The sequence below is a fragment of the Zootoca vivipara genome, chromosome Z1 (assembly GCF_965207765.1).
Source record: "Zootoca vivipara chromosome Z1, rZooViv2.hap1.1, whole genome shotgun sequence".
Taxonomy (NCBI): domain Eukaryota; kingdom Metazoa; phylum Chordata; class Lepidosauria; order Squamata; family Lacertidae; genus Zootoca; species Zootoca vivipara.
In genome coordinates, this window is record NC_142583.1 from 60,031,663 (window position 1) to 60,058,040 (window position 26,378).

At 45.6% G+C, this 26,378-nt stretch overlaps 2 protein-coding genes across 6 annotated transcripts in view; both read right to left on the reverse strand.

The window, feature by feature from the left end:
* LOC118083329 (E3 ISG15--protein ligase HERC5) overlaps window positions 1–1,220 on the reverse strand; it is a 35,886-nt gene extending 34,666 nt beyond the window's left edge. For all 4 annotated transcript variants that reach the window (XM_088660524.1, XM_088660522.1, XM_035111570.3 and 1 more), the window contains exon 1: window positions 105–1,220. In XM_088660524.1, the coding sequence (XP_088516650.1) occupies window positions 105–363 (259 nt within the window). In that variant the 5' untranslated portion in view covers window positions 364–1,220. The remainder of the gene's footprint in view (window positions 1–104) is intronic.
* A 2,520-nt stretch (window positions 1,221–3,740) lies between these two features.
* LOC118083330 (putative E3 ISG15--protein ligase HERC6) overlaps window positions 3,741–26,378 on the reverse strand; it is a 37,068-nt gene continuing 14,430 nt past the window's right edge. For both annotated transcript variants that reach the window (XM_088660526.1, XM_088660525.1), the window contains 11 exons: window positions 25,030–25,181; window positions 24,817–24,933; window positions 22,985–23,095; window positions 20,195–20,365; window positions 10,389–10,535; window positions 8,813–8,979; window positions 6,853–6,919; window positions 6,538–6,608; window positions 5,021–5,204; window positions 4,782–4,884; window positions 3,741–4,519 (listed from right to left, as the gene is read on the reverse strand). In XM_088660526.1, coding sequence (XP_088516652.1) covers window positions 4,305–4,519; window positions 4,782–4,884; window positions 5,021–5,204; window positions 6,538–6,608; window positions 6,853–6,919; window positions 8,813–8,979; window positions 10,389–10,535; window positions 20,195–20,365; window positions 22,985–23,095; window positions 24,817–24,933; window positions 25,030–25,181 — 1,505 coding nt within the window. In that variant the 3' untranslated portion in view covers window positions 3,741–4,304. The remainder of the gene's footprint in view (window positions 4,520–4,781; window positions 4,885–5,020; window positions 5,205–6,537; window positions 6,609–6,852; window positions 6,920–8,812; window positions 8,980–10,388; window positions 10,536–20,194; window positions 20,366–22,984; window positions 23,096–24,816; window positions 24,934–25,029; window positions 25,182–26,378) is intronic.

Below are 26,378 nucleotides of genomic sequence, written 5' to 3' on the forward strand. Positions count from 1 at the left end.
AATTCAGTAGCATTTTAGTGTGAAATGTACACGCTTGTATGCAATTCCGCCTAATGCACACATTTTGTAAAAAGCAAATTTCCCGAAAGTAATGAGCTACTCACGGGGACTCCGCTGGCATCCTCCGTCCTCTGCCCTGTCATAAACGATGACGGTCCTGTCCGTCTTCACTATAGCCAGGTAGCCTTGTTTGCAGCTGACCTGGCGGATGGTTCCAGGGTCCTCCTTGGAAAGGCTGGCATGGTAGCTGACAGCCTTTGGGAATAGCAGCAAGTCTTTGGATCGCAAAGGTGAGGGATGAGGCAAGTCTGACCGGGTGCCCACCTGAGTCCTGGGCCTGCGACTTCTGGACCGCTTTCTCATCTTCTCTCCTGATTTTCCTCACAGGCAATCCACTCTCGGAACTAGGACCACCACCACCGGCCCTTTATTCTGGGACACAAACCATTGTTCTGTCTCTGCCAGAGAGAGAAATGTTTCTGACTTTGGCCAGAATTTAAAGATGCCAAAAGAGAACAAGCAATCAGGATGTAAACAATCTGGATGGACGGCTGATGCTCCTCTCTGAGTTGTCACCCGAGTTCTGCTTTAAGGAATGCCAAAAAGTGAGACTTCTTGGGGGAAGGAGCCAAAAAAAGAGAGCTGTTTCTGTTTACTCATTTGCTTTCGAAACAGAGTAGGAGGCGTGTCTTCCTAGGAAACAGAAACCTTTGCTGCTGCTGCTGCTGCTGCTGCTATTGCTACTGACGTGAGAAAAATTCTCTCTGCAAATCCCAGAAGTGAAGCCCTGTTAACCTGTCGCAACAGAACAAGCAAGAGTCTGGTGTCACCAGCTTAAAGACTAGCACATTTCTTAAGGCAAAAACTGTTTGTGGACAACAGTTTACCCAATCAGATATATCTATGGATTGCAGTTCACAAAAGCTTATGCCGTATAATGAATGTGTAAAGGCTGTGCCAACAAGCTCTCACTGCTGTCTTTGCAAAAGAAGCATGCCATAAGAAAAATGAGCTTTGCTTGCTGTGGCATAATCACACCTTTGAAGAAATACCGGTATATGCCCTGTTTCAATACACAGTTGAACTTCAAAGGGAGACAACAGTTTAAATTTACCAAGAGGTTCAGTGCTGTCGCCTGTCAATTGAACAGGGACAAAGGTGGTTGTTATAAATTCATGCTATGTGTGTTAATCACGTTAACTTATAAAAAAACAGTTTTGTGAATGACCATTGCCAGTTCCGAATTATCTGTGTCTATACTTTTCTCGATTTTAATTTCTCTCTGACTTCATTGTTTGCATTCTCTCCACCCACTTCCAGCCATTTCTATATGGCAACTCGTGCAAGTCAGGAAGTAGACTGCTGTTCATGAATACTCATAGAATCACAGAATAATAGAACCATAGAGTTGGAAGATACCACAAGGGCCATCCACCCAGTCCAACCCCCTGCCAAGCAGGAAACATCATCAAAGCATTTTTGACAGATGGCTGTCAAAGACCTCCAAAGGAGACTCCACCACACTCCTTGGCAGCAAATTCCACTGCCGAACAGCTCTTGCTGTCAGGAAGTTCTTCCTAATGTTTAGGTGGAATCTTCTTTCTTGTAGCTTGAATCCATTGCTCCGTGTCCGCTTCTCTGGAGCAGCAGAAAACAACCTTTCTCCCTCCTCTATATGACATCCTTTTATATATTTGAACATGGCTATTACATCACCCCTTAACCTTCTCTTCTCCTTCTACTCTTTTTGGTGCCAGACATGTAGAATGTTGACATGAACTTTGGTTTTTTATCGTTGATTATCAATATTTTAAAATGCTTTAGATGGCTGTTTTTAAGCATTTTCTGGTCATTTTGTTTTATTCTTTCTGTAAAGTGATAGGTGGTTTCATGACAACCAAGCAGTATACAAATCTCATGAAATAAATAAATGGGTATGTTCTTCCCTCCACTTTCAGAGGCAATGTCTCTGAACACCAGCAGCTAGGAATCAAATAGAGGCACTACGGTTGCATTCTGGTCTTGTTTCATTGGGCTTGACCACTATGAAAGCAGGCCTGACCGTGTCAGCTCTAATTGCTTCTCTCCAGAATGGTTCACCTGCCCCCCCCTTATGTCCCCAGGAAGCTGCTTTATGCCCATGTAGCCTCATACAAGATGGTTGGACAGTGTTCTCGAAGCTACGAACATGAGTTTGACCAAACTGCGGGAGGCAGTGCAAGACAGGAGTGCCTGGCGTGCTATGGTCCATGGGGTCACGAAGGGTCGGACACGACTGAACGACTAAACAACAACAACAACAACAAGCCTCATACGGCCTACTTTGACTTGCAGTGACTCTCAAACAGAGAGGTGTTTCTTAACAACTGCTACCCAATCCAGTTAACTAAGCCTGGCAGAGATAGAATTGGGATCTTCTGTATGCAGGGCAGGTGTGCTACTGCAACACAACAGCAGAAAATATGACAAGGGTTTTTGCCAAGTTGGTCCAGCTGTTGTTGAACCACAACTCCCATGATTCTAGATCACTAGCCCTAATGGCTGGAGCCAAGAATGGACCCCAAGTTGGCTGTTCCTGCCCTTCAAGTGGAGACATAAAAATGAACAAGGCGTGGTTGTTTTTCTTCTATACACAAGAGGGATTGCTAAATGCAGTGGCAGAGTTGCACGTGGTCTGCTAGTTTAGCAGTGGTCTAATTCATAGAATTGTAGAGTTGGAAGGGACCCCAGGGGTCGTCTAGGAATCTTTTGCCCAACATGGGTCTGGAACCCATGGCGCTGAGGATTAAGTCTCATGCTCTACTGACTGAGCTTTGTGTCCCATCATGTAACCTCCATTCAAGAGTCACCAACCTGATTTTATATGCAAGAATCGAAATCAGAAGAGATGCCAAGGGTCATGTAGCCCAACTCCCTGCAATGCAGGAATCTCAGCTAAAGCATCCATGACAGCTCTTACTGTCAGAAAGTTCTTCCTGATGTTTAGTTGGAATCTCCTTTCTTGTAACTTGAACCCATTGGTTAGTGCAGGGGTCAGCAAACGTTTTCCTCAGGGGGCTGGTCCACTGTCCTTCAGACCTCATTGGGGGCCAGACTATATTTTTTGGGGGGGGGAATCCCCCCTACAGACTCTCCCCTCCCTTCTCCACAGCAGCGGACGAGCCCCGGTGGCTGCTTACCTGTGCCTTGCGAGCGGCAGGGGCTGGCGGTGGAGGGACGATGAGCGGCGCGAAAACACTGGCTCCAGAGAGGGGCTGTTTAAAATGGCGCTCAGCCAACCGCGGCTCAACAAAGCCCAGCCCCCTTCCTCCTTTAGGCAGGGCGGGGAGAAGCCAGGAGGAGGGAGGGAGGAGGCGCCACCATGGTGTGTGTGTGTGGGGGGGAATGGTGCAGCCCGAATGATCAGAATCCCCACGCCGATCCCGGACCATCCACGGGCTGGATCCAGAAGGCAATGGGGCCAGATCGGGCTCCCGGGCCTTAGTTTGCCTACCCATGGGTTAGTATCTTAGCCTCCAGACCAGGAGAAAACAAGCTTGCTCCATCCTCCATGTGACAGCCCTTGAGATATTGGAAGATGGCTATCATATCTTCTCTCGGTCTCCTCTTTACCAGGCTAAACATACCCAAGCTCCCTCAACTGTTCCTCAATTGTCTTGTAAACAGAAATTCCCATGTGATCCTTTGAGGATTGCTTCAATAGAACTAGTTGCATATGGGTCAAGTTAACACAGCGACACTTTGGAAAGAAAGAATTTATTTAGCAGGGTTTTTACCGTACAATATTAAGCACACAGTTTAGAACAGTCTGTTTTGCCTGAAAGCCTGCAATTCCAATATACTTTGCTTCTAGTACTCTTTCCAGAAGAATGTGTGTGCTGATTTGGATCTATTCTGTGTTCTCACTTAAAATTTTGGTACATATAAATAAACAAGAACAACAAAAAATAACATTCTGCATCTCCAAATGGAGTGAGGCACCAGCCTGTCAGTTCACACATTAAAATGGTACCTTTAAAAGCAATCATTAAAATACACCTTGAAAGTGGGATAACAGGAAAACTACAGGAGTACAACAATTTAAGAAGTAACTGGAGTAATGACGCCAATGTGGACATGATTACACATAAAAACAGGCTATACTAAGGTCTAAAATATTTTTTCTTAAATTGGGGGTGTGGGGAGAGAGAAAACAGTCAATCAAGTGACCAAAGTCCAGTTAAAAGGCCAGTGAGCAGACTGCCTGATAAGACAAACTTCCCTTCATTTGAAGACAAAAGCTACGCATCTTGCAAGTCCCTGTATTAGAGTTGCTTGCCAAAGCCACGATTGTTCTCAATAGCCTGGAGAAGTTTCTCCTTCAGTTTTCCTGTGGTTGAATAAGGTGGCAAAAGAAGAAGGTGAAAGCAGATCTGGGCCTCAGGGATATGTTCTTCTGTAAGCGTCTTATGCGAGTGGATTGTTAGCTTCAAGGAGTCCATTCCTACCACAGGGACCCGGTCACTTCCTAAAACAAACACTAAATTGACAAGGAGGGGGGTTAGGCAATGCAAGGGCAGAAATAGAAAATATTCAGACCATTCCAAACATGTTTCAATGCTACAATCTAGCTTTGCAAGTTGTCTTTCCTCCCCGGTACAGTTTTGATCAAAAGTTCATTGCATTATGAAGGAAAATATCAATGCTGTTTCTATATACAAATTGAGAGAATCATTTGAGGCTTCCATGCAGTATTTCAAGTGCACTGCTTGAAAGTTGGGCCTTGTGAATGGGATACTTACACAGAAAGCCTTTTTTGTCCGCCAAAGTGAGTTCATGGAAAACCTTCCAGAACATCCTTATGGTAGGGTGCATTTCACTGTATATCCCCCAGTACACAGCGTTCTTCATAGAAAAAGGGGAGGAAAATGAAATCAGACAAAGAGAAAGATGAGCAAGTGAAGCTTGAATAAAATAAAATAAACCCAATAGAATGATGGTCTAGCAAGTACTTCCACACGCCTCGCCCCTCTCCACCAACCTTCTCATATAACTCCCAGTCATAATTTGCGTTCCCAATCGCCACATCCATCAGTTCTTGAGGCTCAAAGAAGGCAACCATCTGTTCATCGAGGACTTTGTAAAACCCTCTCTTGAACTCTTGGAAAATTCCCTCCACCGATTTGTTGAGGACGTAATCCACATACTTGTTTACAAAATCCTTCCTTTGGAAGAAATGAGGGTGAAACATTTAATGAGTGGGCAGGTAATTTGACTGCCAAGATAGATAGATAGATAGATAGATAGATAGATAGATAGATAGATAGATAGATAGATAGACAGACAGACAGACAGACAGACAGACAGACAGACAGACAGACGATAGATAGAAAGATAGGTGATAAAAACTTTAGCAGCCACCAGGAGGTTGCAGACGCATCTACAGGCAAATTGACTTGAATCTAGGTCTTCCTGCTCTAAATCCAGCACTCTATCCAATCACACTATATTTGCATATATTCACTTAATAGCAATGTACAAGTTCCTTTGCCACGATACTTAACAGATATATTATTAGGAACTCCTACAAATTAATGTTCTGGGTCTACAAGTATATAAAAGGTAAAGGGACCCCTGACCATTAGGTCCAGTCGTGACCGACTCTGGGGTTGCGCGCTCATCTCGCATTATTGGCCAAGGGAGCCGGCGTATAGCTTCCAGGTCATGTGGCCAGCATGACAAAGCCGCTTCTGGCAAACCAGAGCAGCACACGGAAACACTGTTTACTTTCCCACTGTAGCAGTTCCTATTTATCTACTTGCATTTTGACGTGCTTTCGAACTGCTAGGTTGGCAGGAGCTGGGACCAAGCAACGGGAGCTCACTCCGTCACAGGGATTCGAACCGCCGACCTTCTGATCAGCAAGCCCCAGGCTCAGTGGTTTAACCACAGCGCCACCTGGGTCCCCCTACTAGTATATACCGTGATGTAAAATGTACCAGTGTGCCAGAAGATTTGAATGGCCGGGGAGACACCATAATGAAACAATGTCTTGATCAAGATGGCAGCGGACCAGGGGATGCGATTCAAAATGGTTAGGGCTATTTTAACTGCAGATTGAAACACTTGTGTCTCTTCCTTTAGCCTAGCTACTGATTTCCTTTTCTATATCCCACTTATTTGACTTGGATTTTTGGAGAAAGGAACCCTTGCAGATATCGACGAACAACTGTTGTTATCCGCACGTGGAGCCCTTGGGGATAGGGAGAGCTGAAAATCAGAAATGCAAGTTGTCACCAGCATAACAGTCCAGCCTGCATGCTGCTTTTCAAAGGTCCTCTTCAAAGCAGTTCAAGGTCAAGAGGTTAAAAACGACAACAACTCACTAATAAAATCATGTCATTTTGAAAGTTTTATGAATCTAAAACAGAAGGGTGTCCTTAAAAGTCCCGACAAAATAATCAAAGTCCAGCTGTAAGTCCCATCCCTCACCCGCCAATCGCCCTCAGACCCGCCCTGGCGCATTTCCTGCCAACATCCTCAAGCATCATTACATACTTGTTTGAATTGTTCACAGCGACTGAACTGCCGTTTGGAATTAAGTCAACATCCACGTCGTCCCAAGATATCTGGAAATGTATATTTAAGGAAAGGTACTGAAAACAAAGTCACACACACACTGTAATTTTGTCACTTAACGCTTGCTGAGTTTCATACAATACCTTTAATTTACAGGGAATTCTATGAACAGTTAAGCAACTCCTGAAATGTGCTTTGTCTGTTAACTTAAAACACAAGCGATTCCTAGACATTACCAGGTGAAAGAGACAGAGTGACTAAGTAACAAGAACTTTTTTTTTTAAAGGTACTCACACTGTAAGTCAGTTCATGGCTTTCTTCGAAGTCATCATGCTCATAATCGAGAACTGCCTGCAAACTCCTTGTTAACAAAACAAAAGCAAATAGAAATGGATTTATTCCCCCCCCCTAAAATGTTTACAGCAAATATTTAGTAGCCTCACTCAAACAGTTAAGAGTGGGAAAGGCCAACGCATCTGGTCTTGTTTTCTTTCTTTTTATAATAATTTTTATTAGTTTTCAATTGCAATAATCCAATAATAGACTCAATATAACAATGCCAAATTATAATACAATTACTAATACCAATCATTCAGATACTAAATTATATTATTAGGTGGCCCCCCGCATGCTAGAATTGATGGTTTGATCATTTACTTTATTTCTGTTTCCAAAATCTTATTAATTTCAATGACACTCCAGTCAAAATAACAAACCCTTATACAACAACTGCAATTTTAACAACTTCCATTTGTATTGACACATTAAATGATTTATAAAACTACAGGTGAGGCACTCAAACTATATCCTTGTTCTTCCTGTGTGTGGCAATTATTCTGTCCGTGATGTTTCTTCCTGTCCTTGTAAAATATTATGTCTATCTTTTCCCAGTTGTTGCTGTTCTCCATCATGCCCTGGGCGGAGCCAATATCCCATTGTTGTTTCAGAAATTCCTCATCTATCTGGTCTTATTTTCTTGTTTGATTCTCAGTTTAGGTCCCCACCTCCATCATTCTGCCCGGGCACTGAGGTCCAGCACCGAGGGCCTTCTGGCGGTTCCCTCATTGCGAGATGCCAAGTTGCAGGGAACTAGGCAGAGCGCCTTCTCGGTGGTGGCGCCTGCCCTGCGGAACGCCCTCCCAACGGATGTCAAAGAGGAAAACAACTACCAGACTTTTAGAAGACATCTGAAGGCAGCCCTGTTCAGGGAGGCTTTTAATGTTTAATAGATTGTGTTTTATTTTTCTGTTGGAAGCCGCCCAGAGTGGCTGGGGAAACCCAGCCAGATGGGCGGGGTATAAATAATAAATTATTATTATTATTATTATTATTATTATTATTATTATTAGTCCATGTGTTTGGACACACCTGATCAAGCACATGTCAATCAATCTATCATTGCTCCTGGGCTCATTGCATCTGGCAGGGAAGAGATGGCTGTCTGGCTCCTGGAGGTGGTAAATTCCTTGCTGAGATGGTGCAGTCCCAATCTCCCTAGGAGCCCCTAGTACAATTGTTCCTGAAAATCCTTCCTTTGAAGCAGCAAGTTCTTGTCTATAGGCAAGATCCTCAACTGAGCACATGTTAGACAGCTAAGTGGCTTATGTGGCTTCTAACAGCCTGATGCCAGGTTGGGGGTGGAGAGCCCTGTTTTGATTGTAGCAGTGCCTCCAAGTGTATGGGGGGAGGGGACCTTAACCCTTCCTTTCCACACTCAGTTTCCTCCTACCTAAACCGTTTCCCAAGGTCACCACTCAGTAGTGGTGGTGGTGGGGAGCCAAAACAAGACAAATGTCAGGAGATCCAATTGGTGACTTCCATGTCTTGCATAATTTTGTTTTAAATCAGGGGTGGGGGCAACCCTACTGATGTTGCTAGCTTGGGTGCTAGCAACATCAGTAGGGATGCCCCCACCCCTGATTTAAAACAAAATTATGCAAGACACGGAAATCACCAATTGGATCTCCTGACATTTGTCTCCCGATGGCCAGCATATCCAATGGTCAGACATGGCAAGACTTGCAGTGGAGCAACATCTAGACAGCCACAACTTCCTTTGTAGTTGTTTAGTTGTGTCTGACTCTTTGTGACCCCATGGACCAGAGCACGCCAGGCATTCCTGTCTTCCACTGCCTCCCGCATTTTGGTCAATCTCATGTTAGTAGCTAGAGTTAGGAGACTAAGCCTGGTCCTCCCAAGTGAAACAAGAAACTGGAAATTAGGGGAAAAGGTGGAAAGCGTTCAAGCCACTTACCTCCCTAAGACAGGGCTTAGCTCCTTCAGATCATCAAGGGTAGGTTTCTTGCCCAGCAGTTTTTTAAAGGCAGCAAGCGGGAAAGGCACATAGGCAGTGACTCTGTTGAACATGGAGAGCCCGCAGAGGATCCCAAAGAAAAGGTATTTATTCTTCTCCACCGAGGGCTGCAAGGACACAAGATCACAGCAACAGGAAGTGGGTTGGATGTTCTAAGGCAGATGCACCTTAAGAGGGAAACTGGTCTCTTATGGACAAACCAAGGCCAGCAGCAGAGCAACAGCTATCAATCTCCGTCCATACCCTAACACACCCATTCGTGCAAGAACATGCACACACACACTTAGTCACAGGCACATTCCCAAGCTATTTCTTCAAGCCTAATTAACAGAGGGTTTGGGGGGAGGGGGGTGTTTCTCCACAGATACCACCTGCCCACAATTAGGCTTAAAAACAGCCTCCCTTTAGAGCCAACAGGAATCTAGTTTCAAGTCTAATATTCAGAGGGAGAGAAAACTGCGGATTGGATGGGTTGATCGAATCTGGGGAGGCTGCTCAACTCCAGCCTGGAAAAGAGGTTTGGGGCCCTCTGTAATTTTATTATTATTATTATTTTGTGCATATAGAAGTTTACACCATTCAGAACTACGCAGCTTGGGCTTTATACACTCATGAAGCAAGCCCAGCAGTGAAACAGGCAAACTTGGAAGGGTGACTGAGAAATGGGTGGCATCTGGAATAGCCTAGGAAAGGGATATGGAAGTTCTGGTCTGGGCGCCGAATACCTGCCCCTCCCCCCCCAATTTCTCTATCAGGCCCTTGGAAATCCCACAGCTCAAAATCTGTTACTAGTCCTGCTTTGCATTCTGGGAATGTTTTATACCTGGCTGAAATGTGTCCTAGAACTCTTGTTTGTCTGTATGGGGGATACAGAGGGGGATGTGGGTGTAGCTTGGGCTGAATGCACCCTATACTTTTAAAGCACATTCTTTCCCTCAAATAATTCTGGGAACTGTAGTTTGTTAAGGGTTGTTGGTCACAGGAACTCTGTGAGGGCAAACTACAGTGCCCAGAATTCTCTGAGGGAAAGAATGTGTTTTGAGCATGCTTCAGAGGAATAGGACGACAGTGGTACCTTGGTTCTCGAACTTAATCCATTCTGGGAGTCTGTTCGACTCCCGAAACCGTTCGAAACCCAAGGCGCGGCTTCCGATTGGCTGCAGGAGCTTCCTGCACTCAAGTGGAAGCCGCGCCAGATGTTCAAGCTTCTGAAAAACCTTCGCAAACTGAAACACTTACTTTCGGGTTTGCAGCGTTCGGGTTCTGATTTGTTCGACAACTAAGCCATCCGAGAACCAAGGTACCACTGTATGTACACAGCCCTACTGTAGAAAAGCAGTAAAAATTTCATTTGGGCTCTGTCTACTTTCACCTCTGGCCCCACATATCTGTGGCATGTGGCCGTCAGAAGGCAATGTGGCCCACTGGCTTAAAAAAGGGGTTGGGGGGCGGGGGTGGACACCTACGTCTGACCTAGATGTTTGTTTGGACCAGGTCCTCTGTCTGAAAAACCTACCCTAGAAGGAAACCATATGGGTGAGTTTTGCTCACAGCACATAAACATCCCATAGTCTGGCTGCACCATCTCCTCAAACACATAGGAAAAGAACTCGAACAAGACCCCTCCGGCTTCGTGACCAGGCATCTCGCCTTCAAATTCAATCTGCAAGACAAAAATAAAAATCAACCATATTGACCTCAGAAAAGGAGAGAACAGAAAAGAGGAAAGCACATTTACTAGGCCACCCAACCTTTAATTGTTAGAGCCCCTTTTTTTGAGGCCCTGTTCAGGAGTCTTAGAATCATACGAGTTGGAAGAGACCACAAGGGCCATCCAGTCTAACCCCCTGCCAAGCAGGAAACACCATCAAAGCATTCCTGACAGATGCCTGTCAAGCCTCCGCTTAAAGACCTCCCAAGAAGGAGACTCCACCACACTCCTTGGCAGCAAATTCCACTGCCGAACAGCTCTTACTGTCAGGAAGTTCTTCCTAATATTTAGGTGGAATCTTCTTTCTTGTAGTTTGAATCCATTGCTCCGTGTCCGCTTCTCTGGAGCAGCAGAAAACAACCTTTCTCCCTCCTCTATATGACATCCTTTTATATATTTGAACATGGCTATCATATCACCCCTTAACCTTCTCTTCTCCAGGCTAAACATACCCAGTCTGTACATGGGAGAGATATAAGGTGGGATATATTTGGGGGTGTAGGAAACTTTTTATATAATAGCACAACAACAAAAGCATTCATTTCCCAGAAAAGCCGCTAAGGCTGTTTCAGAAGTTTGATCTTTGGTGAGAGGCAAGAACTGACTAGGCTAGTCAGAGCTTGGAGTGCAGTGACTGAGGAAGGAGCAGAAGGGCTGCTGCCTCTTGGATTTGGGTGACTGTCCAGGCTTGTGTGGGTGTTTGTTTCTGGCTGTGACCTTGTTTGTTTCTGGCTGTGACCTTTCACCTAGAAGTGTGAGTCAGGAAGTTCAGGTGATTAGCTGTGGGCGGAGCTAGTCAGAGCTTGGAGTGCAGTGACTGAGGAAGGAGCAGAAGGGCTGCTGCCTCTTGGATTTGGGTGACTGTCCAGGCTTGTGTGGGTGTTTGTTTCTGGCTGTGACCTTGTTTGTTTCTGGCTGTGACCTTTCACCTAGAAGTGTGAGTCAGGAAGTTCAGGTGATTAGCTGTGGGCGGAGCTAGTCAGAGCTTGGAGTGCAGTGACTGAGGAAGGAGCAGAAGGTGAGCTGAGCTTGGGAGACACTCTGTAGGTTTTGTGGTTTTGTCTTTTGGGGCTGTGTGTGAGTAAGTTTGTGTGCTTATTTGTTTTCTTACTTGTTTGTGTGCTTGTGCTGGTTTTCTAGGGCTGCTGCCTCTTGGATTTGGGTGACTGTCCAGGCTTGTGTGGGTGTTTGTTTCTGGCTGTGACCTTGTTTGTTTCTGGCTGTGACCTTTCACCTAGAAGTGTGAGTCAGGAAGTTCAGGTGATTAGCTGTGGGCGGAGCTAGTCAGAGCTTGGAGTGCAGTGACTGAGGAAGGAGCAGAAGGGCTGCTGCCTCTTGGATTTGGGTGACTGTCCAGGCTTGTGTGGGTGTTTGTTTCTGGCTGTGACCTTGTTTGTTTCTGGCTGTGACCTTTCACCTAGAAGTGTGAGTCAGGAAGTTCAGGTGATTAGCTGTGGGCGGAGCTAGTCAGAGCTTGGAGTGCAGTGACTGAGGAAGGAGCAGAAGGTGAGCTGAGCTTGGGAGACACTCTGTAGGTTTTGTGGTTTTGTCTTTTGGGGCTGTGTGTGAGTAAGTTTGTGTGCTTATTTGTTTTCTTACTTGTTTGTGTGCTTGTGCTGGTTTTCTAGGGCTGCTGCCTCTTGGATTTGGGTGACTGTCCAGGCTTGTGTGGGTGTTTGTTTCTGGCTGTGACCTTGTTTGTTTCTGGCTGTGACCTTTCACCTAGAAGTGTGAGTCAGGAAGTTCAGGTGATTAGCTGTGGGCGGAGCTAGTCAGAGCTTGGAGTGCAGTGACTGAGGAAGGAGCAGAAGGGCTGCTGCCTCTTGGATTTGGGTGACTGTCCAGGCTTGTGTGGGTGTTTGTTTCTGGCTGTGACCTTGTTTGTTTCTGGCTGTGACCTTTCACCTAGAAGTGTGAGTCAGGAAGTTCAGGTGATTAGCTGTGGGCGGAGCTAGTCAGAGCTTGGAGTGCAGTGACTGAGGAAGGAGCAGAAGGTGAGCTGAGCTTGGGAGACACTCTGTAGGTTTTGTGGTTTTGTCTTTTGGGGCTGTGTGTGAGTAAGTTTGTGTGCTTATTTGTTTTCTTACTTGTTTGTGTGCTTGTGCTGGTTTTCTAGGGCTGCTGCCTCTTGGATTTGGGTGACTGTCCAGGCTTGTGTGGGTGTTTGTTTCTGGCTGTGACCTTGTTTGTTTCTGGCTGTGACCTTTCACCTAGAAGTGTGAGTCAGGAAGTTCAGGTGATTAGCTGTGGGCGGAGCTAGTCAGAGCTTGGAGTGCAGCGGCGCGCGCCTATCGGCGCGCGCAGTTTTACCCATCTTTTTGACCTAGGGCAGCAAGTCTCATACGTTTGTTAGGGGGGACCTAGGCCTCTTCCTCTTTCCCCCTTGACCTCAAGGTTTTCAAGATGGAGGTGGAGGGAACAACCATTGTCACCTGCAATTCCTGTGCAATGTTTGTTTTCTTGCCAAAGGATGTGGGTAGCTACACTTGCAACAATTGCAAGTTGGTTGCCCTACTAGAAAACAAGGTTGCCCTTCTGGAAGAGAAGGTGCAGCAGCTTCAGGGGCGTGTATCTACGCTCCAGAGAATTAAAGAGCTGGAGCTTTTCTTGGATGCAGCAGAGCACACTGTCTGCACCAAGGAGGAGACAGGGGATCTCCCTGAGGAGGAGGTCAGTTCCCCAACACAGCAGCCAGATGTATGGAGGAACGTGACTCATAGAAGTAGAAGGCCCAGGGATCGCTCTGAGTGCTTAGAATTAAACAACCGTTTTGAAGTGCTCATGGAAGACGAGGAACAGACTCCACCTGAGGATCTCTCCCTCATCACAGTTGATGAGGAATATGAAGACGAGCAACCAAGTCAGTCCTCTGGAAATATGCAGGTAACCTTGGAAGGGACAGCACATAGAAGAATCCCAACCAAGCCTCTGAAGAGGCGTGTAGTGGTGATTGGGGATTCCCTACTGAGGGGTACAGAAGCAGTGATCTGTGGGCCTGACAAGATGTCTCGAGAGGTGTGCTGTCTACCTGGGGCCAAGATCAAAGATGTAACAGAACGGCTGCAAGGAATAATAAAACCCACCGACAAATACCCCTTCCTTTTGGTGCATGTGGGAACCAATGACACTGCAAGCCATAGCTTACAGAAGATCAAAAATGATTATGAGGCTCTGGGCAGGAAGTTGAAGCAATTAGATGCACAAATTGTCATCTCTTCTGTCCTCCCAGTTGAACGACATGGCCCAGGGAGAGAGGGAAAAATAGGGGAAGTGAACAACTGGCTTCGCAAATGGTGCAAACAGGAACGGTTTGGATTCCTAGATCACGGTCTGCAGTTTCTTGATGATGGACTTCTGGCAAGTGATGGACTGCACCTCACAAAAGTTGGGAGGAATGTTTTTGCCACAAAACTCAAAAACCTCATCAGGAGGGCTTTAAACTGACTTATGTGGGGGAGGGAGACAGTGGTCCTGAAGGTAGGAGTCTATCAAATGCTGAAGATGATCATCCAAATGTCAAGGACCAAATGGAGCAAGCAGCATGCAGACCTAGTGGTGGGACGAAAATATCCTTAAATAAGAGACATGGGGGAATGATCAACGGTCTTCAATGTCTGTATACTAATGCACAGAGCATGGGAAATAAACAAGATGAACTTGAGCTCTTGGTACAGCAAACTAAATATGACATAATAGGCATCACTGAAACCTGGTGGGATGAGTCTCATGACTGGAATGTAGTAATAGAGGGATACAATCTATTTAAGAGAAATAGACCAAACAGGAAAGGAGGAGGAGTAGCTTTATATGTTAGGGATATGTATACCTGTGAAGAGATCCAGGATTTAAAACTTCAAAGCCAAATTGAGAGTATCTGGGTCAAAATTAAGGGAGAGAAAAACAACAGTGATCTCATTGTGGGAGTTTACTATAGATCCCCAAGCCAAACTGAGGACACAGATGATGCCTTCCTGGAACAGATGGCCAAGCATTCCAAAGGAAGTGAGATAGTAGTAATGGGGGATTTCAACTATCCTGATATTTGTTGGATGTCAAACTCAGCCAAGAGCATAAGGTCGAACAGATTCCTCACTGGCCTTGCAGACAACTTCATTGTCCAGAAAGTGGGAGAAGCAACAAGAGGATCAGCCATTTTAGATCTGGTCCTAACCAATAGTGATGACTTGGTTAGTGGGGTAGAAGTGGCAGGATCATTAGGTGGGAGTGACCATGCTCTTCTGGAGTTTATTATCCAGCGGAAAGGAGCAACCAAGCATACTAAGGTCCAAATTCTAGACTTTAAGAAAGCCGACTTCAGAAAACTTAGGGAAACGCTGGGTGAAATCCCATGGACAGTAATACTAAAAGGGAAGGGAGTTCATGATGGTTGGGAGTTTGTTAAAAGGGAGATATTAAAAGCACAACTTCAGGCAATACCAATGAGACGGAAACATGGAAGGTGCCTAAAGAAGCCAGGCTGGCTATCTAAAGAACTTTTGACTGAGTTAAGATTTAAAAGGGATATGTACAAAAAATGGAAAAGGGGGGAAATCTCCAGAGAGGAATTCAAACATATAGCCAGCACGTGTAGAGACAAAGTCAGAAAAGCTAAAGCACAGAATGAACTCAGGCTCGCCAGAGAGGTTAAAAGCAACAAAAAGGGCTTTTATGGGTATGTCCGTAGCAAAAGGAAAAACAAGGAAACAGTGGGGTCACTCAGAGGAGAAGATGGTGAAATGCAAACAGGGGACAGAGAAAGGGCAGAACTCCTCAATGCCTTCTTTGCCTCAGTCTTCTCCAAGAAAGAAAACAACGCCCGACCTGAAGAATATGGAGCAGATGATTCAGCAGGGGAAACACAGCCCAGAATAAGTAAGGAGGTAGTACAAGAATACTTGGCTAGTTTAGATGTATTCAAGTCTCCAGGGCCAGATGAACTACATCCAAGAGTATTAAAAGAACTGGCAGAGGTGATTTCAGAACCACTGGCAATAATCTTTGAAAATTCCTGGAGAACAGGCGAAGTTCCAGCAGACTGGAGGAGGGCAAATGTTGTCCCTATTTTCAAAAAGGGGAAAAGAGAGGACCCAAACAATTACCGCCCAGTCAGCCTGACATCAATACCAGGAAAGATTCTAGAGCAGATCATTAAGCAAACAGTCTGTGAGCACCTAGAAAGAAACTCTGTGATCACTAAAAGTCAGCATGGGTTCCTGAAAAATAAGTCATGTCAGACTAATCTGATCTCATTTTTTGACAGAATTACAAGCCTGGTAGATGAAGGGAACGCTGTGGATGTAGCCTATCTTGATTTCAGCAAGGCCTTTGACAAGGTGCCCCATGATATTCTTGTAAAGAAGCTGGTAAAATGTGGGCTAGACAATGCTACCATTCAGTGGATTTGTAGCTGGATTACTGACCGAACCCAAAGGGTGCTCATCAATGGCTCCTCCTCATCCTGGAGAGTAGTGACTAGTGGGGTGCCACAGGGTTCTGTCTTGGGCCCAGTCTTGTTCAACATCTTTATCAATGACTTGGATGATGGGCTTGAGGGAATCCTGAGCAAGTTTGCAGATGACACCAAGTTGGGAGGGGTGGCTAACACCCCAGAGGACAGGATCACACTTCAGAATGACCTTAACAGATTAGACAACTGGGCCAAAGCAAACAAGATGAATTTTAACAAGGAGAAATGTAAAGTGCTACACTTGGGCAAAAAAAATGAAAGGCACAGATACAGGATGGGAGACACCTGGCTTGAGAGCAGTACATGTGAAAAGGATCTAGGAGTTTTGGTTGACCACAAACTTGACATGAGTCAGCAGTGTGATGCAGCAGCTAAAAAAGCCAATGCAATTCTGGGCTGCATCAATAGGAGTATAGCATCTAGATCAAGGGAAGTAATAGTACCACTGTATTCTGCTCTGGTCAGACCTCACCTGGAGTATTGTGTCCAGTTCTGGGCACCACAGTTCAAGAAGGATACTGATAAGCTGGAACGTGTCCAGAAGAGGGCAACCAAAATGGTCAAAGGCCTGGAAACGATGCCTTATGAGGAACGGCTTAGGGAGCTGGGTATGTTTAGCCTGGAGAAGAGAAGGTTAAGGGGTGATATGATAACCATGTTCAAATATATAAAAGGATGTCATATAAAGGAGGGAGAAAGGTTGTTTTCTGCTGCTCCAGAGAAGCGGACACGGAGCAACGGATTCAAACTACAAGAAAGAAAATTCCACCTAAACATTAGGAAGAACTTCCTGACAGTAAGAGCTGTTCGGCAGTGGAATTTGCTGCCAAGGAGTGTGGTGGAGTCTCCTTCTTTGGAGGTCTTTAAGCAGAGGCTTGACAGCCATCTGTCAGGAATGCTTTGATGGTGTTTCCTGCTTGGCAGGGGGTTGGACTGGATGGCCCTTGTGGTCTCTTCCAACTCTATGATTCTATGATTCTATGATTCTATGATTCTATGACACAGGTGTGCAAAGGGGGTGTGTTCCCAGGCTGTGGCCACACTAGAGTGTTTGTGCATAGGTGGGTCACTGTTTCTGTGAGTGTGTTTGTGCCCCTTTGTCCACACATGACAGCTTTGAATTTTATGCCTCCAAAAATCTCAATGTTCCCTGTCCAAACTAGTGTGCGATACTTGGCAGGGTGTTTTCACACTCCCTTTAATTAGCATGAGCATGGACAAGGGCATTTTTTTAGCTGCAGGCATGTGCCCTTCTTTTATTTTAGTAATACAAGTTTTCCCAATATATAAGATTTTCAGAAAAAGAGCAGTAGAAAAAGATGTGTTTATGTTTCCCCAAGCTAGGCAAGGATTTGAAGCAGTTTGCATGAAAGTGGCATGAAAGCTGCCACTTCTTGCATTGCAGGCGGGTGGAATAAGATGACCCTTTGAGGTTCCTTCAAACCATGCAATTCCATGGTTATACGCTTCATTTCCTCTGCTTTCTCTTTGCCACCTCCTGCAGGGCCGGCTCTAAGGCAAGGCTGGGTGGCGCAATGCGCTAGGCTGCCAGGTGGCGCTGCGCTGCGCCTGCCAGGCAGCCTTTCCCTGCACGCCGGCTCGAGTTGCGGTGCCCCGCCAGCAGCGCCACACTCGCCCGCCTCTTCTCGGGCTGCGGGCACTGTTGTCGGGAAGCTGGCCGTGAGCCTCCCATCGGCACAGCAGCCAGGGCTCCCTGGATGGCAGCGCAGTGCAGCCGTTTTGGCAGAGCAGGCGGAGGTGGAGCACAACTGGCAGCGTCCCCGTCCATCAGACTGCCCCCTCCAATGGCCTGCTGTGCCTGGCACTGCCGGGGGAGCATGAGTCCGGCATCGCTGCTGCCCGCAGAGGGCGAGAAGCAGAAGGCACGGCCTGGGGGGGGGGAAGCGGTGCCTCTGGAAAATGGAGTCTCCGTCCCTCCGGAGGGAAATGTGAGGGTGGGGTGGGGGCGCCTGAGGGATCCCTGCACCACGGCGCCCGATAAGGTTAAGATGGCCCTGACCTCCTGTACCTGCAAGGACATTTCTCATTTTCATTTTCAACACAATCGTACCTTGGAAGTCGAACGGAATCCATTCCGGAAGTCCATTCGACTTCCAAAACATTCGGAAACCAGAGCGTGGCTTCTGATTGGCTGCAGAAGGCTCCTACAGCCAATCGGAAGCCGTGGAACCTGCGTCAGACGTTCGGGTTCCAAAAGAATGTTCAAAAACCCTAACTTTGAGAAAACTGTGATGGATTTATTGACTGGAATCTTACAAGATGTTAGAGCAAATAACCAAATCTTAAAAGAAATGAATGCAACTTTGGAAAATGTTGAAAAGAACATTGGAACTCTGACTATGGGAACTGATCCAAGACCAAAAGGGACTGACGATATGAATTTGGGTGTGGAAAGAGCTGAAGAAGTAGTTATAATTAAGGTAGATTTTCTGCAAAGGAAACAGAAGATGATCTATATGGAAATGAGTTTTTTGCCTGAAATAGAAATTGATAACTTGGGGGACTGGCTGATTAAATAATTTGTTATGGATGGGGGAGCTCAAGAAAATGAACTGGCCAGTCGGACAGGAGGTGATTAGGAGAAAAGAAGGTTCAATGAGGAAATTACTAAAGACCTTGAATTAGCCCTCTTCCCATTTGGATTAGACATGGAAACAGAAGGAGGATGGGGAGTAACATGAGGGAACGTATGGAGCTTGCCGAGTTTGACGATGTGGCTGTGCGGCTGGGGAGAGGAGATGGTGCAAGAAGTTTGGAAAAAATTGGACTTCTATTTTCTGGGAAAATGGCAGTATTCCTGGTATTTAATGAATATTGTATCCCTTAGGGAAGTTATAGTTTTCGGTATTGAACTATGAGTTAGATTATATAAGATAGAATATGATTTTAAAAGATAGAATGTTATAAAGGAATTAATCAAAGGTGGTTGTGTTAGGAGTTAGATGATATAAGATAGAAAGTTAAAAGTAAAAAATGTTATTTTTAAGAAAAATAGACGAGGATAAGAATATAGGTCTAGATAATGTTACATAAGAAACTGTCAATGAGGAGAGAAAAATGAATTCCAGAAGGAAGAGATTGAGGGAAGTCATCCGATGATGCTGGAGGATAGTGTTAAGAAGATATAAGAATTTTGTGTTGTTTGTCTGTGTCTGTATTGTTTGTATTTTGTTGGTATTGTTCTTATAAAATGAATAAATATAATTTAAAAAACAAAAAGCAAAAGAATGTTCAAAAACTGGAAGCCAATTTGTTCGAGAGGCAAGACGTTTGAGATCCAAGGTACAACTGTACAGCTGTTTTGTGCAAAGAGCAGTCCTATAAATAAAAAGACAGTGAATACACAAGCAATGGGAAAAGGCAGGCTGCATCCTTTCCTTTGGGCTGGTGGAAGCAAAATGGAAATAGGCAGCACCCAGCAAAACAACGTCTCACATGTAAAAAAAAAGGCAAACAAAACAAACAAACCCCACCAGATAATGCGCTGCAAATTTGTCCAGAGCTGAGTGACATGCTATTTTATATTGCAGCTAGCTGGCCCAGCCACGCGTTGCTGTGGGTCATCCCTGTGACTGCCCCCACCCTGTTCCGACCCATGACCTATTCTGCCCCCTCCTGGCTCATCCCTGTGATTGGCTCCGCCCTGTCCCGCCCCATGACCTATCCCGCCCCCTCGACCCAGTCTGCAAAGCCAAGCCAAGATGGTATGGAGAGGGAAGCTTTCCTAGCTGCAGTACCAGTGTAGCCGTCGCTAGAGGGCGCTGTTTTGCAACCTCTCCTGTGCTCCCAGCATCCCCGGCTGTCTGAGTTTTGTGTTCGGGAACAGTGGGTTTTACCTGCCATAGGTGTGACATCTATCGACGCAAACTGTATATGGTCACTCACATATTTGCTTGAGACGTTGTGTCCAAATTTGAATGCAATCGGTCAAGCGGTTTCGGAGAAAAGTGGAGACACACCCACATGTCCAGTTTACATTTTTATATATAGAGATTGTCTTTCCTTATCGGAATATCCCCAGTTGGCCCAAGCCAGACCTAGTCATTGAGGTCGTTTCACCTAGTTCCGGAGTTCAGCCCTGAACAACACGACTTTAGCAGGCCTTAGGCCTTAGGCAGCTTACCAAGAGTTGCATTTTCAGGCTAATGTCCTCTACTTGACTCAGTTTGCGCAATGTATCTTCCACAAGGTTCCTCCTTCGTACCCTCAAAGGGAAGACAGGCAGTTTAGGGAGTTCGCCTATTCTCAGGAGTCGATTGCGTACCAGTGTATCACAAGCATTGGCCTTCACGATCTGTGGAAAGTGGCACATATTTTAATAAGTGCTTTGGAGACGCTAGGTAGGCATTAATTGCTAGGTATACTAATGGGGAAAGGAACTCAAGGCAGGCAGGAGTCCCTGAAGGAATGAAAAGCACAACGAGAAGGAATTCTAATGAGAGAGTAGAGTGGGAGGTTATCTTTTTAAAAATCCAGTTGCGGCTGCACAAAAAGCTTAAACGATGAGCTGGAGGGATGGGGGAAGAGACAAGCATACATTATTTATTTATTAAATTTATATACTGCCCTCCCTCCCAAGATCTCAGGGTGGTTCACAAGATAAAAATACAAGAGAAAAGCACAAAATAGTTGAAATAAAACAATAACACCCTCCCCATCACAAACACATTTTGAAGGCCGTAGAATATTAATCAGCCAAAGAGCTGGTTGAAGAGGAATTTTGCACCTGAGTCAGGAAATTCAAGCTAGGTTTTTATGTGGTAAATCAAATGAAATAACCGACTCCTTGGCTCTCTTGAATGGCACCCCACTTCACAGTAGGGCTGACCCCCACTTAACGCAGCTGGGCTGGCATGGTTGCTATTGCTACTGTTTAATATGCCTTCCATACTTGCCCCCAAGGCAATGGACAAAATATAATAAAAGCAGCTAAAACGCAGTTTAAAATTAGCAGAAGATGATTTTTTAAAAAAACGCAAAGTGGGCACCCATGGACCTATCCACCTAGCTGGTCAAGATTTTCAGCACAAAAAAAATTGTTTTCAAATCTTTCCAGAAAGTTTTAGACCAGTGGTTCCCAACAGGTGGTCCGTGGACCCCCAGGGGTCCGCAAGCTATGCCAGAGGGGTCTGCAAGATGCTATTAGAATAAAAAATATATTAAATATATTTCGTATGATAACAGATTTTTTGTTTTGGCCGCTTCCTGCATGAGCAGAGTCTAGCGCAAAACTAGAATTAGATAGAGGCAGTAGTTCTGCTGTATGCCGTTAGGTGGCGCTTTACAAACACTACTGTTTTGCAAAGAGGCAGCGCCGCATTCTACTAACGCTCACCTCCCCAAGATGCTTTGCGCACGTCGGCTTCATTTGTGCGCTACTGCGCAGGTACCCTGTCTTCTCCATTCCCCTCCCTCCTCCCTGGCGCGCGCTGCCTCTTTGCAAAACAGTAGTGTTTGTAAACAAATAGTTGTTTTTCGCGGAAGCTACAGTTCGCGTAGTTAAAAATGGACCGTTGGTTAAAAAGTGGTTCGGTAAAACGACAAAGGCCTACAGATGAAGAGGAAGAACTGTAAAAAACGTATAAATATAAAATATAAAAAGACTCTTAATTTGGCTCTCACTTTTTAATTTTAGGATTAGGAATTAATGGGGGTCCTTGTCACAATAGCGGCTCAATGAGGGGTCCTCGAGAAAATTTTGTTGGGAACCCGTTTTAGACAGTGGGTGCTTATCACATCTCAACAGGAATGTGCAATGAAAGGAGGGACAGTTCACCAAGGATGAGCATAGATGAGTAGCCCAGACTTGTAGGCATTGTGTCAGGGTAGCTACAAGTCATAAGGCTGACAAGGTAGGGCAAGAGCTTTTTCAAGTGTGTCTAATGCTAGAGGAAGGAAATGGTCAAGATAGTGAAATGTTAACAGGTGACAAAGAAAAGGCCGAACTGCTCAATGTCTATTTTGCCCCCAGCCTCTCAAAGAAGAGAGAAATTATGTGCAACCTTCACATAAATAATGCAGCAGGGTGAAAGGTTAAAATTGCAGATCAAGACTGATAAGGAGTCAAGTCAGAAGAAACCCTCAACATGTTCAAGATCAACTGCAATCGAGGGAACTAAAGAAACTTGGTTAATATGTCTCATCATCTGTGGCAAATCCTGGAAAAAATTAATTTAAGGTCTTATGGGCAGGTTACAATACAGTCATACCTCGGGTTGAGTATGCTGCGGGTTGCGTACTTTCAGGAATGCGTATTACTCCGCAGACCCGGAAGTGTTTACTTCTGGGTTCTGCCGCGCGCCCTTCTGCACACTTTGCGCATGCGCAGAAGCATTCCCGGCGCTTCGCACATGTGCTAAAGCGCCGCTTGGGTTAAATACTTTTTGGGATGCGAACGGCACCCCGGGAACAGATTAGGTATTTAACCTGAGGTACCGTACCACTGTAATTTGAAATACAGTATAAAACAGCTGGGACTCCAGCTCTCACCAGCCCCAGCCAGAATGGACAATGGTCAGGGATGACCAGAGTTGTAGGCCAAAAGGTTTCCCATCCCTGTCCTAGGCACACTAAGAAGAGTGGGGGGGGGGGAAGAGAACCAAATTCATTCACCATAGCCTTTCATCTCACAAGAAATACAGTGGTATCTCCGGTTAAGAACTTAATTTGTTCCGGAGGTCCGTTCTTAACCTGAAACTGTTCTTAACCTGAGGCACCCCTTTAGCTAATGGGGCCTCCCGCTGCTGCTGCGCCACCGGAGCACGATTTCTGTTCTCATCCTGAAGCAAAGTTCTTAACCTGAGGTACCATTTCTGGGTTAGCGGAGTCTGTAACCTGAAGCGTTTGTAACCCGAGGTACTACTGCAGTAGAATAGCAAAGCTGGGTTAGCAATCCTTTAGATATCACCCTTACCTCTTGCAGGAAATAGGACTCGTAATCAAATATTTCCATCTTCGTCAGCAGATTGTAGACAAAAGGAAAGCAGCACAAGGAGATGGGACAGTTGTCCTCTTTGCCCATTTTCTTGCAAAGGAAAAAATGGTGTTTAAAAATATGGATGCGTGTGGTCAAACAAACATACTCCCCTTTTCCAGCAGTCTTTGTCCCTCTGGTCTCCACCCAGCTTTGACTCTCTCACACACACTTTTCTGTGGTAAGAAGATGGTATCGTTTGCCATATGGCAGCCATTACTACAATTCTCAAATGCTTTCATCCCTGTGCGATTCAAACACTGATTACGCTGATACAAAATGGCTACCCTTCCACAAAGGATGCTGTTTATTATTAACGTGTGAACAACTAACTCGAACAAGGTAGCTTATTCACTCTGGAAAGTTCACTTTGAATAAGGAACAAATTCCAGTTTGAGTACAAAATATCCAAATAGGAGCTAACTTCGGTTTACGTTCTGCCCTGTACAAAATAAACTAGTTCAGCTCAATTTCATGTATCATGTCCTCCCTCAAAGATGGCATGTGTTGTGGTGAGATCTAGAGACTGACCTCTTTGTTGTGGGTGGGGTCGTTTGGATAACCACAACACCCGATTGGAGGTACCTCGATGCTGGGTTCAATCTGGCCAATGGGTGCAGATCAAGGGACCTATATATACCCATGCACGTGACCCAGAGCTTCCTTTTTTGGCTCGTGCATCGGAACAGAGAACAACCTGTCTTGTGTGCAGCTGAGAATTTCTCCTTTGACGATCGTCAATTGGTGATATCGATTCCTTTTATCCTCTTCCCCATGCTATTGTTAATAGTTTTAGGTGTCCCCAATTTGTTTTACCCCCCCCCCAACCGCCCAATCCATGATTCTAGAGGCTTGCCCCATTTGGGGGGCTTTAGCCCTTCAGCGCTCCCAGTTGTGGAGCTTGCCTTCTTCCCCTGTAGCTTCAGTCGGAGTAACAGATCCCCTTGCCACTAGAGTGGGTTTTAAAGGCCCCTGCATATAGCGATTGGGCTTGCTGCCTCTGTTGTGGCAACGTGGGGCTTAGCAGCTACTGGGTGGTGCGCTTGTTCCGACGCACACCGCTGTCATGTCTGTAATTGCTGAGGCACGACACACACACACACTGGAATGAGAATTGTTCAGTTTTCCCAATGATAGGCCCCAAGATTTTAAGAGCAAAAATAATAATTCAAAGTTCTAACCCAACTATGGGAACTACTTTTGGGTGTAGTTCAAACATTTTTGAACTAATTCAGCGAACTTTACTAAACCAAACTTCTGCATTCCAAGCACTGTCTTAAACTGGGGAAAGGATGAGTCCATTTGGGTTCCTCTTAGTCAGAGGTTAGTGCAGCCTATTGACTATGCTGGCCAGGACTCACAGAAGTTGAAGGGGCACCACACTGGCTATCTAAGTCTTGTCCCAAGTCCTGCCCCATAAGATCTTCAACAAGAAACACTGGGGACTGAGCACATGCTCCCATTTAAGGTATGCAGAAGCATTTCTCTCACCCATGTCAATTTTGTGCAAGATACATGAGCTCTGCATTTCTTTTACTTTTTAAATACTTTTTATTAAGGGTTTTCTTGGTTTACAAGAATATGTGCAATGTCTCTCTTAGCATTTTTACATATCAGTTTCATTTGTTGAGACATTGGTGAGGAGAGGGGTAGGAAAATAGATGGGGAGAAGGGTGGGGTGGGGATGTTTCTATTTTGCTTAATAGGTGTGGAGCTCTGCATTTCTTAGCTTTTTTCACAACCTGGCGGTGACACAAAGCAATCATACTTACTACGGCATCAATCCATACATGCCACCTTCCCAAATCTTGAAAGGGATTAATTATTTGACGGATTTCATCAATGTAGAAGTTGCTTAGCGGGAGCTTGCAGTTAGCCCTCTTGTTGACCTTGAAAAACAAGCAGAAGGTTGATGAGGTCCATGTGCTTTTATATCTAGATATAGCTACCAGGTCATCAGCCCACATTTACAAGATGTTGCCTACCTTGAATAGCTTTTTCAGCACTTCCAGGAGAGGTAACAACTCCTGGCAGAAAGGGTAACATGGGTAATAGTGGAGCTGAGAGAGGACCACTTTCTTTAGCATCTGAACTATTCCATCTAAATGCGAGGCTGGCAAGGAGGACCAACATTTTTCTGAAAGAAGAAAAAGAACATGCAAATCTTATTCTACTTCCCCACAGCTCACTACTCAGATAGGAATATTTCCCCACACTGGCAGTCCTGTTTTCTTCTGCTTCTTCTTGCCCTACTGCAACAAACTTCTTCTTTAAAGTGCATCAGATGACCTGAGGTTGGTTAGGCTGAGAGGCAGTGCAGGCCCAAGTGAGCTTCAATCTGAGTGGGGATTTGAACCCTGGCCTCCCAGGCAGCGGCGAAGCTAGCTGGGGGGCGGGGTGTCCATCACACGCATGCGTCATGATGCACAATGCATGCGCGCACAGGAGGCATACGACGCGGCGACGCTGCAAACCCAGCGAGCAAGCAGCGGAGTGAGGCAGTCTTGCTTGCATCGGGGCTTCTCCTCGATGGCGGTGGCCGCGTCATGCGGCGACCGTCAGAGGTGGTCAGCCCTGTCCAGCCTACTGCCCGGGGCGGAGCGCCCCCTGCCCCATTACTACGCCACTGCTCCCAGGTCCAAGACTGACCTCTAACCACTGCACCACACTTGGCATTCCGCTTCTCATCAAAACATCTAGGAATATTTGGGGATGGGGCAACACGGGGGTCTCATCAAGGGCATTTTGCCTCAAAACTGAAGCTGGCCTCATTTCATGAGGCACACCAACTCACTTCCAAGTTTCACTTCCGACCGTTAAGAACCCAGAAACTCCCATCTCCATTCCTCAAATAAAGCACTGAATTTTATAGAATTCCATTATCCACACCAAGTTCTGTGCCTGGACAGTGGAACTATGTCAACTTGGCTTCAAAGACAGGCAGGGCTGTGCTTGCTATCATTCTATGGAAGCCCAAGAGAAGACAGATTCATGGTTCCTGGGAAGCAGTGCTTTCATTGTAAAGATGCTGCAAGTTCTTAAAGAGTGGCATTGTGCAGGCAGCAATGCCAACCAAAATCTCAGAAGCTAGGAGTTGGCCAAGCAAGACTTACAGCAGCTAGACATGGGAGTTCAGCTCTCAGCAAAACTATCTGAACTGCCCCATGGCAAGCAAACCAAGGATGAATTGTAAAATTGACTTAAGCCTGATCAATGCAAAATGAGAGCAAATGTACCCGGAGCAAAGTTGCAAGATTTACACAGGTCACAAGAGTCCAGAATTTTTTGCATAATTGCTAACTGCAGGGGCTTCAAATATACGTTACTTCTTAGG